Genomic DNA, 15,751 nt, shown 5'->3' on the forward strand with positions numbered 1-15,751 from the left:
TAACTACAGGGGAATAAAGTTGATCAGTCACAACATGAAGTTATGGGAAAGAGTAGTGGAAACCAGGCTGAGAGAAGAGGTGACCATCTGTGGTCTGGTTTCATGGGCATGGGGTATATTGGTAAGAGGCAGATGTAGAGGGCAGGGGGTATGGAGACAGATGATCCGCTGTGGCAACCCCTAATGGGAGAAGCCGAATGAAGAAGAAGAAGCAAAGAAGTCACTCTGGGTTTTACTGTACATCATTTTTAACGCAGGTCCTTTTCTCCCTCCCCCCTGCTAGTGAAATGAAATCTTTATCAGATGTTGGTAACAACCCATGCAATCCACACATACAAAGGAATCAAACCATACTGGTCCATAAATGAAGTTGTGTAACGTTGTAAAACAACACACACACAATAAAAGTATTGAACACATGAAGACAGGGAGGTGCAAAAAGAAATGAAAAGCCAAGACACCAGTAGATATCAATCAGTAATTAGAAAGCAATCCTGCCTATTGTCATTGCAAATCAATATCAGCTGCTTCAGTCCCAACTGATGGCCTGTATAAAGGTGTCCCATTACCAAGGTGTCACACAAGAAACATCTCATGATGGGTAAATGTGAAAAAGCTCTCTCAAGAACTTCGCATCCTCACTGTTGCTGATCGCATTGGTTACCGAAGGATTTCTAAACTTCTGAATGTTCTGAATGGTTTTATATCTTTGTATGTCTGGATTTCTGGTCTGTTACTGTTAAGATGGTTCTCACACTGGTTCTCTAAACGCATTCTTATGTTATCTGTTTAATGTCTATAGGATCTTTCCGATGTGAGTATGTAAGGTATACAGAAAGTCTTTATCTGGACTCACACATCTCTAGTTGCTATGTTATCTTACCCAATCAGGAACAGCTTTAAGTCAGGTTTTTTTTCAGTGTATATTTACTTGTCTGTTATCTGCAATAAACTGAAGAAGAACATTGCTCCATTCTGTGTGCTGTGATTCTTCCCTGATCAGAAAAGACACCACGGGCATCGTTGATCACATGGGAAATAATACAAATCTAACAATATCAATAGCAACTTATGAAATATATTTACTGAGAAAAATGGTGATGTTTTTGATACTTATTTTACCCGCTGTATGTTGTGTCCTGTTATAATCACATGTAAACACTGCTTATGTTGACATACAGGCTTCTGCTCTGATTAAACGGGGTGTATTCGAGCAGATGTAGTTGTGTTGGCCTATTTTGATAATAGATGCCTTTTAGGCTAAGACCACCTGTTCTCTTAGGGTCCATCAACACTGTGATTCCAGGCTACACTAGTACTCAACACAGTGGAAACATGGTTCTAATTTTCAAAAGTAATACTAATAAATGATCTTAAAGTGCGAGGCAGAAACTAAACAAACTTGCAGTCGCCACTTAATACTTTACTTTAAAACTAAACTTCCTCTGGGAGATCACTGGGATACGCATGTGAATATGTGATCTGTTAACTGGTTGCATGTGTAAAAGCTGTTGGTCTCAAACATTGTTTACTTTATCAACTGAGTAAAAAGCTGAAGAACAGATCAAATAGGACAATTGATTAAAGATTTGGGGAGAAATTTCGTGTTTCCTTGTAAAAGGGTTTTTATATAAATAATAAAAACAGTAGTTTATTGTGATACACTTAAAGTTAAGTTTTTTTATTTCAAAATACATTATGATGTATCTTTGCCCTGCAAACCACACTGAAAGATGAGACACATGAATAAAGTGTACCTTTGATCCAGCAGCAGCAGCAGGAGTGTGTGGAGGTTCTCCTAAAGATCTCCGTCTGGACTCTGATTTCATGATCAGAGGTGTAAAGAATCAGGACACTGGAAGAAAAATGCAGAGGTTCATGACTCCAGAATGTCCACTAGCTGTTCCACTAGCTACATTTCACTGTATCTCACCTTTGGGTAAAAATCCGCTAAATCCGGGACAAAAACGGGGTTGAAGCTCGCGCGCGATAGATTTATAACGGCAAAAGGAACGTCGATGTGCACGCGCGGAAAGTGGAGAAAAATCTCACGCGCCCAACATTAACTTCAGACCGGAGCGCGTGACGGAAGTCTATAGGTACAAACAAGGATCACAAAGCAGTGGGCGGGGCCAACGGGCTCGAATTCTAAATCCTCAAACATTATTGGCTCGGTCATATTCAGGAAGTGGAATCTGATTGGTGTGCCTGATCTTTAGTGGTTGAGCTTCATGAGAGACATGACTTCATCATCTATCACTCTTCATTCTCTTCTATCATCCTTCTCCATTTTTATTTGTTCATAAATTTCTATACAAATCAATGAAAAGGAGGATTTAAACAGGATGGAGTATTTATTGGATTATGACTGGGGACCAGGTGGACATTCACTGGGCTGATGTAGGGCTTCTACCTGAGTCCTGGGTGATCTAATCTAACTTTAGTTAGTTTCTTCATCTGAATGAAATGTTCTAATGATCAAAAGCAGCGTCAGGTTCAGGTATTAGATGTTATAATCCAGAGAAACATGAACAGATAAACATAAAGCAAGTGAACATTTTTTTTCCAGTCAGAACTCATGGTGTCTCTCACAGCTCCATCTGAGTGGAGGAGCAGTTCACAGTTGGAGAGCAAATTAACACTATAGTGTACATTACTCAGGCTAGAAGTCCAACTTTCCCTTCATCTTTACATTTTTATTTTTAAAGATGCTTAAGTACAGTAACAAATTACATTTACTTTATCATCCACCACTGTAACAGTGTAATCATCATTTTCATCTTAGATAAAATTGATTCTAGTAATTATTACACCTGAATCGTTAAACTGTGGGTATACTGATTTAAAAAACACCATAAAATCTCTAGGATTTACATTTTATTGTACTTTTTATGGATCCATACATAAAAATCCATTCCCTGATCTTACTGTGTAACTGTGTGATCCTGCTCAGGGTTACAGTAAATCAAAAAACTAGATCAGGAACATTGCATTAGTACCTCACCACGTTACCGTGTCAAATGTACATTCACGTCAGCTACAGCAGCGAGTTTTATCAATAATCTTCCAGAAATGACAATATTAATTAGATCTCGATCTGACCCCGCGAAGAGCTTGACTGGGCCACTGAATACCTAGAATCAACGTTCTGTTACACTCTAGATGATGGAGCCCCCCTTAAGACCAAAATGATATAGGAAAAAAAAATTAGCACAGTGGTATAATGATCATACGCACACCTTAAAATAGATCACTCAGAAATTAGAACATAAATGGTGTCAAACAAAATTGACAGTATTTCAAATAGCATGGAAGGAGAATCTCCTGAGCTCTAGAAAATCTCTTAGTGCTGCTGATCAGCATATTTCTCCTCCCTCATAGACAATAGCAAGCAGAATCCAAATTTTTATTCTGTACTGCAGCAAAATGAACATGAAATAAAAGCACTGCACTCACATGCACGCCATCAATAGGTAGTAATGATTTCATGAATTTTTTAATAAAAAAGTTGAAAAAAATCAGCCAAGAAATCCAGATGATTAAAATAAATCCAAACTATTTTATGAATAACTCTGTAGACAGCAGTGTCATTATAACAGACCATTAATTATAAAGTTTTACTCCAATTTAAGAGAACGACTTCAAATAATTTATTTCCTCATCAAAATCATCGACCTGCATTGTCGATCCCTCTCCTGCAAGTTTCCTCAAACAGATCATTCCAGAGGGACTTGAACCTGTTTTAAAATATATAAACTCTTCCATTAGCACTGGTTTTGTACCTAAATCCTTTAAACTGCAGTTATCAATCCTGTCAGCTGTCCAACTACAGACCAATATCAAACCTCCCCTTTATCTCCAAGATTCTAGAAAAGGTTGTAGCACAGCAGTTCTGCTCACATCTACTGAGGAATAACATTTATGAAATGTATCAGTCAGGATTTCGGCCTCATCATAGCACAGAGAAATTTTGGTGTTCCGCAAAGATCTGTCTTAGGCCCACTGCTTTTCTCTTTATATCTGCTGCCTCTGGGTGATATACACAAACATGGTATTCGCTTCCATTGCTATGCTGATGATACACAGCTGTATATTTCAGCAAAGCCTGATGAGAGAGATCAGCTTAACAATTTTGAGAAGTGTGTAATGGACATTAGACAGTGGATGCTTGATAACTTCCTACTGCTCAACTCAGATAAAACGGAAGTACTTTTACTAGGACCACATGCAGCTAGAAGTAAACTTTCCGATTCCGTATCATCTCTGGATGGTGTTTCTGTTTCAGTGTGTACAGCAGTCAAAGACCTTGATGTGATTATTGACCCGAGTCTTTCCTTTGAGGCGCACGTGAATAATATTACCAGGATCGCCTTCTTTCACCTTAGAAATATTGCTAAAATTAGAAATATTATGTTACAGGATGCAGAAAAACTAGCTCATGCTTTTGTAACATCTAGATTAGACTACTGTAACACTTTACTGTCTTTACTGTTCGATTGAGTGCATAAATAAGCTTCAGTTAGTTCAGAATGCAGCAGCAAGAGTCCTCACTAGATCTAAAAAATATGAGCACATCAGCCCTGTTTTATTCATCTACACTGCTCCCAATTACATCTCACACTGATTATAAAATACTACTACTGACGTATAAAGCACTTATCGTGTTCACGCCACAGTATCTGAGTGAACTTCTGTACCAGTATGAATCTCCACGCCTACTTAGATCAAAAGGTGCAGGCTATTTGTTGGTACCTCAAATAATGAAGACTCCAGCAGTGGGCATATCTTTATCTTTTAAAGCCCCACAGTTATGGAACAACCTCACAATAAGTGTTTGGGATTCAGACACAGTCTCAATGTTCAAGTCGAGGCCGAACACATATTTACTTAGTGGAGTCTTTAGTCAGTAGGTGTTTGTGAGGTAAAGGAGCAGATCTGGAGGGATCATGGATATAGACTGTTTGGTGAACTGGGATATTTGTATGCTGTCGTCTCCATACTCTCACTCGTTCACTTAGGTTTGTTGATAGTGGTTTGGTGGGTCGTCTCTTATCCCCGAGATCCCTCATGTCTGTGTTATCTTCTGGTTCTCCCTTTTAGCTATGCTGCCATAGCAAGTCTTACCGGAGTCCCAACTCCACAGTGACATTAACTTTTATACCACAATAAAGACACATAATAATCCATATCCTTCTCTTCCTGTCACCCCACTTCTCTCTCTCTCGTTAAACGTGCTCCTGAAGATCCAGTGACCACTGTTTCTCATCAATGCCTTGGGTGGTTCCATGGAATTCCGGATTAAGAACGGGAGCTTTGAGGATGGATTTGGACTGAAGTTAATGTCAACAGTCTGCTACACTGACTCAGGACTACAGTTTGCTTCTGATCACCATTACGGCACCTAAAAATTGTATATCTGCAATAAATGGACATTCAGTGCCACCCAGATGAGGATGAGGTTCCCTCTTGAGTTTTTCCTTGCCACAGTCACCACAACTTACACTTATAAAAATCATAATCCTTTTTTAATCACCACATTATCTGTGCAAAGCTGCTTTGAGACAATGTTCATTTAGTTATACTTGTTGCCATAAAGGGTAGTAGTAGCGTAGCTGTAGATGGACCAACAATGTTCTGATGGCTTGGAAATATGTCCAGTTTGTTAGAGCTAATCATTTACATTGCAATTTAAAGTTCCCTAATATTTACAGTACAATTTCCCTTTACATCCCTTTAAAAAAGAAATTTAAGAAGATTTGTTTTACAAATTAACATCGAGTCGATGGCTGTATGTTAGAACACTTGTGTTTCCTTAATGAGCTTTGATAAACATAGCTCCGTCCACACTGTCCACAGAGGTACAGCTTCTGTCCTGTATGACTCTGCTGGTGGCTGAGGAGGGCACGCCGAGCACTAAAACTCTTCCCGCACTGTTCACAGGGATACGGCTTCTCTCCTGTGTGGACACGCTGGTGTTCTTGAAGAAGCGTCTTTAGCCGAAAACTTCTCCCACATTGTACACACTCATATGGTTTCTCTCCTGTGTGAATACCCTGGTGCACTTTGAGAGTACTGTGATGATTAAAACTCTTCCCACACTGTTCACAGTAATACGGCTTTTCTCCTGTGTGGATACGCTGGTGTATTTTGAGATGACTCTGATGAGTAAAACTCTTTCCACACTGTTCACAGTAATACGGCTTTTCTCCTGTGTGGGTACGCTGGTGTATTTTGAGATGACTCGGATTATTAAAACTCTTTCCACACTGTTCACAGTGATACCGCATCTCTCCTGTGTGGATACGCTGGTGTGATTTGAAACTACTATGACGATTAAAACTCTTCCCACACTGTTCACAGTAATACGGCTTCTCTCCTGAGTGGATACGCTGGTGTACTTTGAGATTACTCTGACAATTAAAACTCTTCCCACACTGTTCACAGTGATAAGGCTTCTCTCCTGTGTGGATATGCTGGTGCCGTTTGAAACTACTCTGACGATTGAAACTCTTCCCACACTGTTCGCAGTGATACGGCTTCTCTCCTGTGTGGACACGCTGGTGTGATCTAAAATTACTCTGATGAGTAAAACTCTTTCCACACTGTTCACAGTGATAAGGCTTTTCTCCTGTGTGGATACGCTGGTGTTTTTTGAAACTACTCTGACCATTAAAACTCTTCCCACACTGTTCACAGTGATAAGGCTTTTCTCCTGTGTGGATATGCTGGTGTCTTTTGAGATCACACTGACAATTAAAACTCTTCCCACACAGTTCACAGTGATAAGGCTTCTCTCCTGTGTGTATACGTTGGTGTCTTTTCAGAACAGCAATTTTAGTAAAACTCTTTCCACAATCTGAGCAGTGGTGCATCTGGAAAACAAAAAAAAAAGATTTAATATACTGTAATAATTTTAGATTTTGTCTTGCATGTTATTAGAAATGTCTGCTATAGTAATCTGATATGGTTTGAAACAAGTTAAATGAGAGGTATTTTGAGGGGTTTTAGAAAACTTTGTCTTCAATGTGGAGGAGTTTTCCAAGTACCAGAAAAAAAGCGACCTGAAAACTATGGTCAAGGAATGTTTGGGTGCTTTTGGATTTAGCAAAATACATGTCTGCTTCAGAACATTTGCTAATAGTAGCTCTCATTAGACAAAGCTCAAAATCTGGACTGGTGCAAACAATCAGTACCTACTGAGCTGATTTGCATGCTGTCTTCCAAATGATGTGTGAAAATCCCTGTGGTTGGGACAACAATACATTGATGACGAGTGCAAGTTTTTTTGCAAGACTATTGTTATATTGTTTGGGTATTCATACAGACTGCATTCATACTACATGCATACTGATGACCGGCCATTTAAATAGACAAGAGTGTGCCCAACAATACACACAAACACACACTTTTCAAGCATTTCTCATATAAACAATCATATAAAACTGTAAAGCGAGATGTATTGTAACGTACAGCTGTAAAAATGCAGATCACTTAATCCGTTCCCGAGGGAACTCACATAACATATATTATAATGTTCCGCAGGTAAAAACGACTGCATTCATTACACGTGTACCGAACCGAATACGTGTATCGTTACACCCCTACATGTGAGGCATGAATAAAGTGTACCTTTGATCCAGCAGCAGCAGCAGGAGAAGGAGTGTGTGGAGGTTCTCCTAAAGATCTCCGTCTGGACTCTGATTTCATGATCAGAGGTGTAAAGAATCAGGACACTGGAAGAAAAATGCAGAGGTTCATGACTCCAGAATGTCCACTAGCTGTTCCCCGAGCAGCTCAGCTGCTACATTTCACTGTATCTCACCTTTGGGTAAAAATCCGCTAAATCCGGGACAAAAACGGGGTTGAAGCTCGCGCGCGATAGATTTATAACGGCGAAAGAAACGTCGATGTGCACGCGCGGAAAGTGGAGAAAAACTCACGCGCCCAACATTAACTTCAGACCAGAGCGCGTGAAAGAACTCTATAGGTACAAACACGGATCACAAAGCAGTGGGCGGGGCTCGAGTTCTAAATCCGCAAACATCATTGGCTCAGACATTTTCAGGAAGTGAAATCTGATTGGTTGTCTGCCACTGTGCCTGATCTTTAGTGGTTGAGTTTCATGAGAGACATGACTTCATCATCTATCACTCTTCATTCTCTTCTATCATCATTCTCCATTTTTATTTGTTCATAAATTTCGCTTTACAAATAAACGGAGATTCACACAAATTAATTCGATTCACAAATGTAAATGGGGATTTAATGGGGAGAGGTGGAGGTACACGCTGGAGAGAAGGGGAATAAAACTCAGTAGGAGTAAGACAGAGTACATGTGTGTGAATGAGAGGGAGGGCAGTGGAGGGGTGTGGTTGCAGGGAGAAGAGGTGGAGAAGGTGGAGGAGTTCAGGTACCTGGGGTCAACAGTGTAGAGTAATGGAGAGTGTGTTAGAGAAGTGAAGAAAAGAGTGCAGGCAGGGTGGAGTGGGTGGAGAAGAGTGATAGCAGGAGTGATTTGTGATAGAAGAGTATCTGTGAGAGTGAAAGGGAAAGTTTATAGGACTGTGGTGAGACCTGAGATGTTGTATGGATCAGAGACAGTGGCATTGAGTAAAAGAGGTGGAGCTGGAAGTAGCAGAGCTGAAGATGTTGAGGCTTTCGTTGGGAGTGACGAGGATGAACACGATTAGAAATGAGTTTATTAGAGGGACAGCGCATGTAGGACGTTTTGGAGTAAAAGTGAGGGAGGCGAAATTGAGATGGTTTAGACATGTACAGAGGAGGGACATGGGGTATATCAGTAGGAGAATACTAAGGATGGAGCCACCAGGATGGAGGAAAAGAGGAAGGCCTAGGAGGAGGTTTATGGAGGTGGTGAGGGAAGACATGCAGGTAGTTTGTTTGAAAGAGGCCGATGTAGAGGACAGTCGGGTATGGAGACGAATGATCCGCTGTGGTGACCCCTATTGGGAGAAGCCGAAAGAAGAAGGTTGGACAAATTTCTGGGGTAACAAATGAATACACTTATAAGGGAATCAAAACAAAAGATACACTGTAGTATACATTTTTGTTACCTCAGAATTGTTTCAGAAATATTTTTGATCAGCACTGAACTGATTTCTGACAAAAATGTACACTTTTGATGGGACGAGTATACACCGCAGTGTACTTTTTGTTACTTCAGAAATAATTCTATTCAGCAAAATTCTGAGGTAACCAAAAAGGACACTGCAGTGTACTTTTTTTGTGTTTGTCAGAAGTTAAACTGGACTGGAACGAGAACACCACCCTGCTCAGTAAAAAATGTCAAACCAGGATGTACTTCCTGCGAAGGCTGGCATCTTTTAATATTTCCACCAAGCTTCTTAGTATGTTTTATCAATCAGTCATTGAAAGTGCTCTGCTGTACGCTGTGGTGTGCTGGTGCGGCACAAGCAAGAAAAACCTGACCCGACTAAATAAGATCATCAGGAGGGCTAGCTCTGTTGTGGGACTGAAGCTGGCCTCAGTGGAGGAGGTGGCCGAACAACGGACATTGTTGAGACTTCAGGCAATCATGGACAATGTGACACACCCTATGCATGAGGCCATCAGTAAGAGGAAGAGCAGCTTCAGCAGCAGACTTTTATCCCAACGCTGCACCACAGACAGACTTAGGAAGTCTTTTGTCCCACGAGCCATCAGACTGCACAACACTCTGTGTTGAGAGCTTTTACTTTATCTTTTTGATTAGGCTGGAATTCTGGGAAACTTGGCTTGATTTTGATTTTGGGTGATTGTTTATGTTTATATTTGCTTGTACCTTTTTATCATTTTATTTTTTATCTATTTATTGTGTTTTATTTTATTTTTTTAGGAATGATTGTGTTTTTATGTGTGGGCAGCTGGCCACTTAAAAATTTCCTTCGGGATCATTAAAGTTTATCTTATCTTATCTTATCTTATCTTATCTTATCTTAACTTTTTTAATTACCTCAGAAATCAGTCCAGTGCTGATCAAAACGTAATTTAAGAAATATTTTTTATGCTGCCTGAGAAATAATTTTTAACAGCACTGGACTGGTTTCTGAGATAACAAAAAAAAAAAAAAAAAAATACACTTTTGAGGAAAAAAGTATACACTGCAGTGTAGTTTATGTTACTTCAGAAATAATTTTCATCAGCACTGTATTGATCTCTAAATGTAATATGTTACCTTACAAATCTTTTTTGTTGTTGTTGCCTCAGAAATCATTTTGATCAGCAGTGTACACTGAAGATTATTATTTTTTATTACCTCAGAAATCATTACCTTTTATGAAATAAAATAACAGTTTTAGGTAACTAAACAACAGACCTCTGTGGTAACAAAAAGTACACTTATAAGAGTAACATAACAAAATGTACAATGCACTGTACTTTCTTTTTACCTCAAAGATTTTTTGTTGCTTCAGAAATAATTAAATTCAGCAAATACTGAGGTAACAAAAAAAGGACACTTCTGAGGTAACCAAAACAGTACACTACAGTACACTACAGTGTACTTTTTTGTGTTCCTCATAAGTTAACTTTTTTTTAAATTACCTCATAAATCAGTCCAGTGCTGATCAAAATTTAATTTAAGAAATCTTTTTTTATGCTGCCTGAGAAATAATTTTTAACAGCACTGGAGTGGTCTGAGTACCTCAGAGATTTTTTTGTTGCTTCAGAAAAATTTATATTCAGCAAAATTCTGAGGTAACGAAAAAGTACACTGCAGTGTGTTTTTGTGTTCCTCAGAAGTTAACTTTTTAAAATTACCTCAGAATCAGTCCAGTGCTGATCAAAATGTAATTTAAGAATTAAGATTTAAGAATGTTGCATAAGAAATCATTTTTAACAGCACTGGACTGGTTTCTGAGGGAACAAGTATACATGGCAGTGTAACTTTTTGTTACATCAGAAATAATTTTGATCAGCACCGGACTGATTTCTGAGGTAACATTTTTGTGCTGATTAAAATGACTTCTGAGGCAAGAACAATTTTTTTGTTGTTGTTGCCTCAGAAGTCATTTTGATCAGCAGTGTACACTGCTGTTTTTGTTGCCTAGGCTGTTTTTGTTGCCTCATAAATCACTTTTTGTATTGTTCCCTAAAAAATATTTTGATTAGCAAAGAACTGATTTCCAGGGTATAAAAAAAAAAAAAAAGTACACTTCATGAGGTAACAAAAACTATAGTTCATTGTACTTTATTTGTAACGTAAGGAATATTTCTGATGTTGCCTGAGAAATAATTTTAATCAGCACTGGACTGATTTCTGTGTTAACAAATACAATGCCATTTTTTAAGTTACACTGCAATGTTTATTTATTTATTTATTGTTACCTCAGAAACCTTCTTAATTACCTCAGAAATAATTTTGATCAGCAGTGTACGTTACAGTTTTATTTTACTTCAGAAATCATTACTTTTTATTGTAACAAATAAAAAAACCATTTAGGGTAACAAAACATCATACTTTTTCTTACTTTAGAAATTATTATATTCAGCAAAATTCTGAGGTAACAAAAAGCTACCTAACCTTTTTTAATTACCTCAGAAATCAGTCCAGTGCTGATCAAAATGTGATTAAAGAAATCTTTTTTTTTTATGCTGCCTGAGAAATAATTTTTAGCAGCACTGGACTGGTTTCTGAGGTAACAAAACATAAATAAAAATAAATACACATCTCAGGAAACAAGTATACACTGCAGTGTACTTTATGTTACTTCAGAAATCATATTGATCAGCACTGTATTGATCTCTAAAGGTAACAAAAAGTACACTGCAATATATTTTTTGTTACGTTACAAATCTTTTTTGTTGTTGTTGTCTCAGAAATAATTTTGATCAGCAGTATACACTGAAGATTATTATATATACATAAATCATTACTTTTTATTGTATCAAATAAAATAACAGTTTTAGGTTACTTAACAACAGACCTCTGTGGTAACAAAAAGTACTTAGAAGGGTAACAAAACAAAACTTTTGAGGAGAAAAGTATACACTGCAGTGTACTTTGTTACCTCAGAAATCATATTGATCAGCACTTTATTGATCTCTAAAGGTAACAAAAAGTACACTGCAATAATAGAAATCATTACTTTTTATTGTATTAAATAAAATAACAGTTTTAGGTAACTAAACAACAGACCTCTGTGGGAAAAAAAAGTACACTTAGAAAGGTAACAAAATAAAAGGTACACTGCACTGTACTTTCTTTTTACCTCAGAGATTTTTTTTTGTTGCTTCAGAAATAATTCTATTCAGGAAAATTCTGAGGTAACCAAAAAGTACACTGCAGTGTGTTTGTGTTCCTCAGAAGTTCTGATCAAAGTGCTGATCAAAATGTAATTTAGGAATGTTTTTTATGTTGCATGATAAATAATTTTTAACAGCACTGGACTGGTTTCTGAGGGAACAATTATACACAGCAGTGTAATTTTTTGTTACCTTAGAAATAATTTTGATCAGCATTTTTGTTACCTCAGAAATAAGTCCGGTGCTGATGAATGAGGAAAATCAGAGAAAGAGAAGGTTGGACAATGTGGAGTTGGTGAAGCAGGATGTAGATAGGATTAGTAAGGAGGAAGTAAGAGCAGCGATTAAGAGGATGAAGAGTGGAAAGTCGGGTGGACCAGATGACATACCGGTAGAAGCGTGGAGATGTTTAGGAGAGATGGCAGTGGAGTTTTTGACCAGGTTGTTTAACAGGATTTTGGAAGGTGAGAAGATGCCTGAGGAATGGAGAAGAATTGTGCTGGTATCGATCTTTAAGCATAAAGGAGATGTGCAGTCTTGCAGTAACTACAGGGGAATTAAGTTGATCAGTCACACCATGAAGTTATGGGAAAGAGTAGTGGAAGCCAGGCTGAGAGAAGAGGTGACAATCTGTGAGCAACAGTATGGTTTCATGCCGAGGAAGAGCACCACAGATGCCTTATTTGCTTTGAGGATGTTGATGGAGAAGTATAGAGAAGGACAGAAGGAATTGCATTGTGTATTTGTGGATTTAGAAAGCGTCGACAGAGTGCCAAGAGAGGAGTTGTGGTATCGATGAGGAAGTCAGGTGTGTCAGAGAAGTATGTGAGGGTGGTGCAGGACATGTATGAGGACAGTGTGATGGCAGTGAAGTGTGCAGTAGGTACGACAGACTGGTTCAGGGTGAAGGTTGGACTGCATCAAGGTTTGGCCCTGAGCCCTTTCCTGTTTGCAGTGGTGATGGACAGGTTGACGGACGAGGTCAGACAGGAGTCTCCCTGGACTATGATGTTTGCGGATGATATTGTCATTTGTGGTGAGAGTAGGGAGTAGGTTAAGAAGAGCCTGGAGAGGTGGAGATATGCGTTGGAGAGAAGGGAATGAAAGTCAGTAGGAGTAAGACAGAGTACATGTGTGTGAATGAGAGGGAGGGCAGTGGAGTGATGCGGTTGCAGGGAGAAGAGCTGGAAAAGGTGGAGGAGTTCAGGTACCTGGGGTCAACAGTGCAAAGTAATGGAGAGTGTGTTAGAAGTAAAGAAAAGAGTGCAGGCAGGGTGGAGTGGGTGGAGAAGAGTGACAGGAGTGATTTGTGATAGTAGGGTATCTGCAAGAATGAAAGGGAAAGTATATAGGACTGTGGTGAGACCTGCGATGGTGTATGGATTAGAGACAGTGGCATTGAGTAAAAGACAGGAGATGGAGCTGGAGGTGGCAAAACTGAAGATGTTAAGGTTTTCGTTGGGAGTGACGAGGATGGACAAGATTAGAAATGAGTTTATTAGAGGGACAGCGCATGTAGGATGTTTTGGTGACAAGGTGAGGGAGGCGAGTTTGAGATGGTTTGGACATGTGCAAAGGAGGGACATGAATTATATTGGTAGAAGAATGTTGAGGATGGAGCCACCAGGTAGGAGGAAAAGAGGAAGGCCAAGGAGGAGGTTCATGGATGTGGTGAGGGAAGACATGCAGGTAGTTGGTGTGAAAGAGGCAGATGTAGAGGACAGGGTGGTATGGAGACGGATGATCCGCTGTGGCGACCCCTAATGGGAGCAGCCGAAAGAAGAAGCAGCTGATCAAAATGACTTTTAAAGCAACAACTTTTTTGTTGCCAAAGAAATCATTGTGTATTTTTTGCCACCTTATCACTTTTTTCTTTTTTTTTTTGTTTTGTTCCCTCAGAAACATTTTGATTAGCAAAGGACTGATTTCAGGGTATAAAAAAAAAAAAAACACTTTTGAGGTAACAAATAATATACAGTGCATTTTACTTTATTTGTAACTCAAGAAATCATTTTGATCAGCACTGAACTAATTACTCTTAACAAATACAAGGAAATTTTTACACTGCAATGTATATTTATTTATTGTTACCTCAGAAACCTTTTTCGTTGCTTCAGAAATAATTTTGATAAGCAGTGTATGTTGCAGTTTTTTTTTTTTACTTCAGAAATCATTACTTTTTATTGTAAAAGTGCAGTGTAATGCACTGTAATCATTACTTTTTTTCGTGTTCCCTCAGAAATAATTTTGATCACCACCGGGCAGATTTCCGAGGTAACAAATAGAAGAACACTACTGAGATGACAAAAAAGTACACTCCAGTGTCCATTTTTCTAACCTCACCAATCATTACTTTGTTGTTGTTTATTTGCCTTAAAAATCATTTTGATTAGCACTTGACTGATTTCTGGGGTATCAAAAAAAATATTTTTTCTAGTTACCTCAGAAACCTTTTTTTTTTTTGCCTCAGAAATACTTTTAATTGTAACAAATAAAATACAACTTTAAGGTAACAAAACAATGCACTTTTTGTTATTTTAGAAGTCATTAGTTTATTTGCAACTGCAGAATTATTTTTTTTTGTTGCCTCAGAAATAATTTTGATCAGCACTGGACTGATTTCTGAGATAACAAAAAAATTATACTTCTGAGGTAACAAGTGTAGACTGCATTGCAAGTTTTTGTTACCCTAAAAATTCAGTTTTTTTGCCTCTGAAATAATTATGATCATCCTTGGACAGATTTCTGAGAAAAATAAAAGTACACAAAAGGAAAACAAAACAAAAATTACACTGCAGTGTCATTTGTTACCTCAGAAATCTTTTTTTTTTTTAGCACTCGACTAATTTTAAAATTATTTCTGTGGCAACAAAAAAGTAATGATTTTTGAGTTAACAAGGCACCTGAAGATGTGCCTCTTGACTAAAATTCTTTCCACATTGTCAACAGTGAAAGGGCTTTAATCCTGTGTGGATACGCTGGTGTCGTTGCAGTTTACTCTGAAAAGTGAAACTCTTCCCACATTGTCCACAGTGATACGGTTTCTCTCCTGTGTGGCTACGCTGGTGTATTTGAAGATGAGATGGTTGGATAAAACTCTTTCCACACTGTTTGCAGTGATACGACTTCACTCCTGTGGGGATACACTGGTGTACTTGAAGAATACTCTCTTTACAAAAAACTATTTCTGACATTTAATTTAGTAAATAACAATGATGATCTGTTGATACATCATAATCATTATGATATAGAATCAAAACATTGTTTCTATCACCAGCATTTCTATTTTCTTCCTTAGAAAAATAAAGTATAGGTTAACAAACAATAACAAGAGACAAATAAGTGAACTGTTCATGAAATAATAACAAAAAATGTTCTGAAGACATTTTAATGACACGAGACTCATACAGTCCATTTAGAATAATCAACTTTTAACATTCACCTTAATCTCAAAGGTGTTCAGTGAAGTCGAGATTAGAGCTCTGTA

General features: G+C 38.2%; 1 protein-coding gene across 10 annotated transcripts in view; it reads right to left on the reverse strand.

Moving 5' to 3' along the window:
* Positions 1–15,751, reverse strand: part of LOC124381899 (zinc finger protein 239-like) — a 103,888-nt gene that overhangs the window by 66,406 nt on the left and 21,731 nt on the right. For 3 of the 10 annotated variants that reach the window (XM_046843816.1, XM_046843810.1, XM_046843819.1), the window contains exon 3: positions 5,509–6,872. The exons of 1 other annotated variant lie outside the window; for it this stretch is intronic. In XM_046843816.1, coding sequence (XP_046699772.1) covers positions 5,769–6,872 — 1,104 coding nt within the window. In that variant the 3' untranslated portion in view covers positions 5,509–5,768. Of the gene's footprint in view, positions 1–1,757; positions 1,777–1,933; positions 2,123–5,508; positions 6,873–7,629; positions 7,677–7,822; positions 8,333–15,751 lie in introns of those variants that run through there. 6 more of the 10 variants (XM_046843817.1, XM_046843809.1, XM_046843818.1 and 3 more) reach the window with 6 other exon arrangements.

The sequence above is a fragment of the Silurus meridionalis genome, chromosome 29, assembly GCF_014805685.1.
Source record: "Silurus meridionalis isolate SWU-2019-XX chromosome 29, ASM1480568v1, whole genome shotgun sequence".
Classification (NCBI taxonomy): domain Eukaryota; kingdom Metazoa; phylum Chordata; class Actinopteri; order Siluriformes; family Siluridae; genus Silurus; species Silurus meridionalis.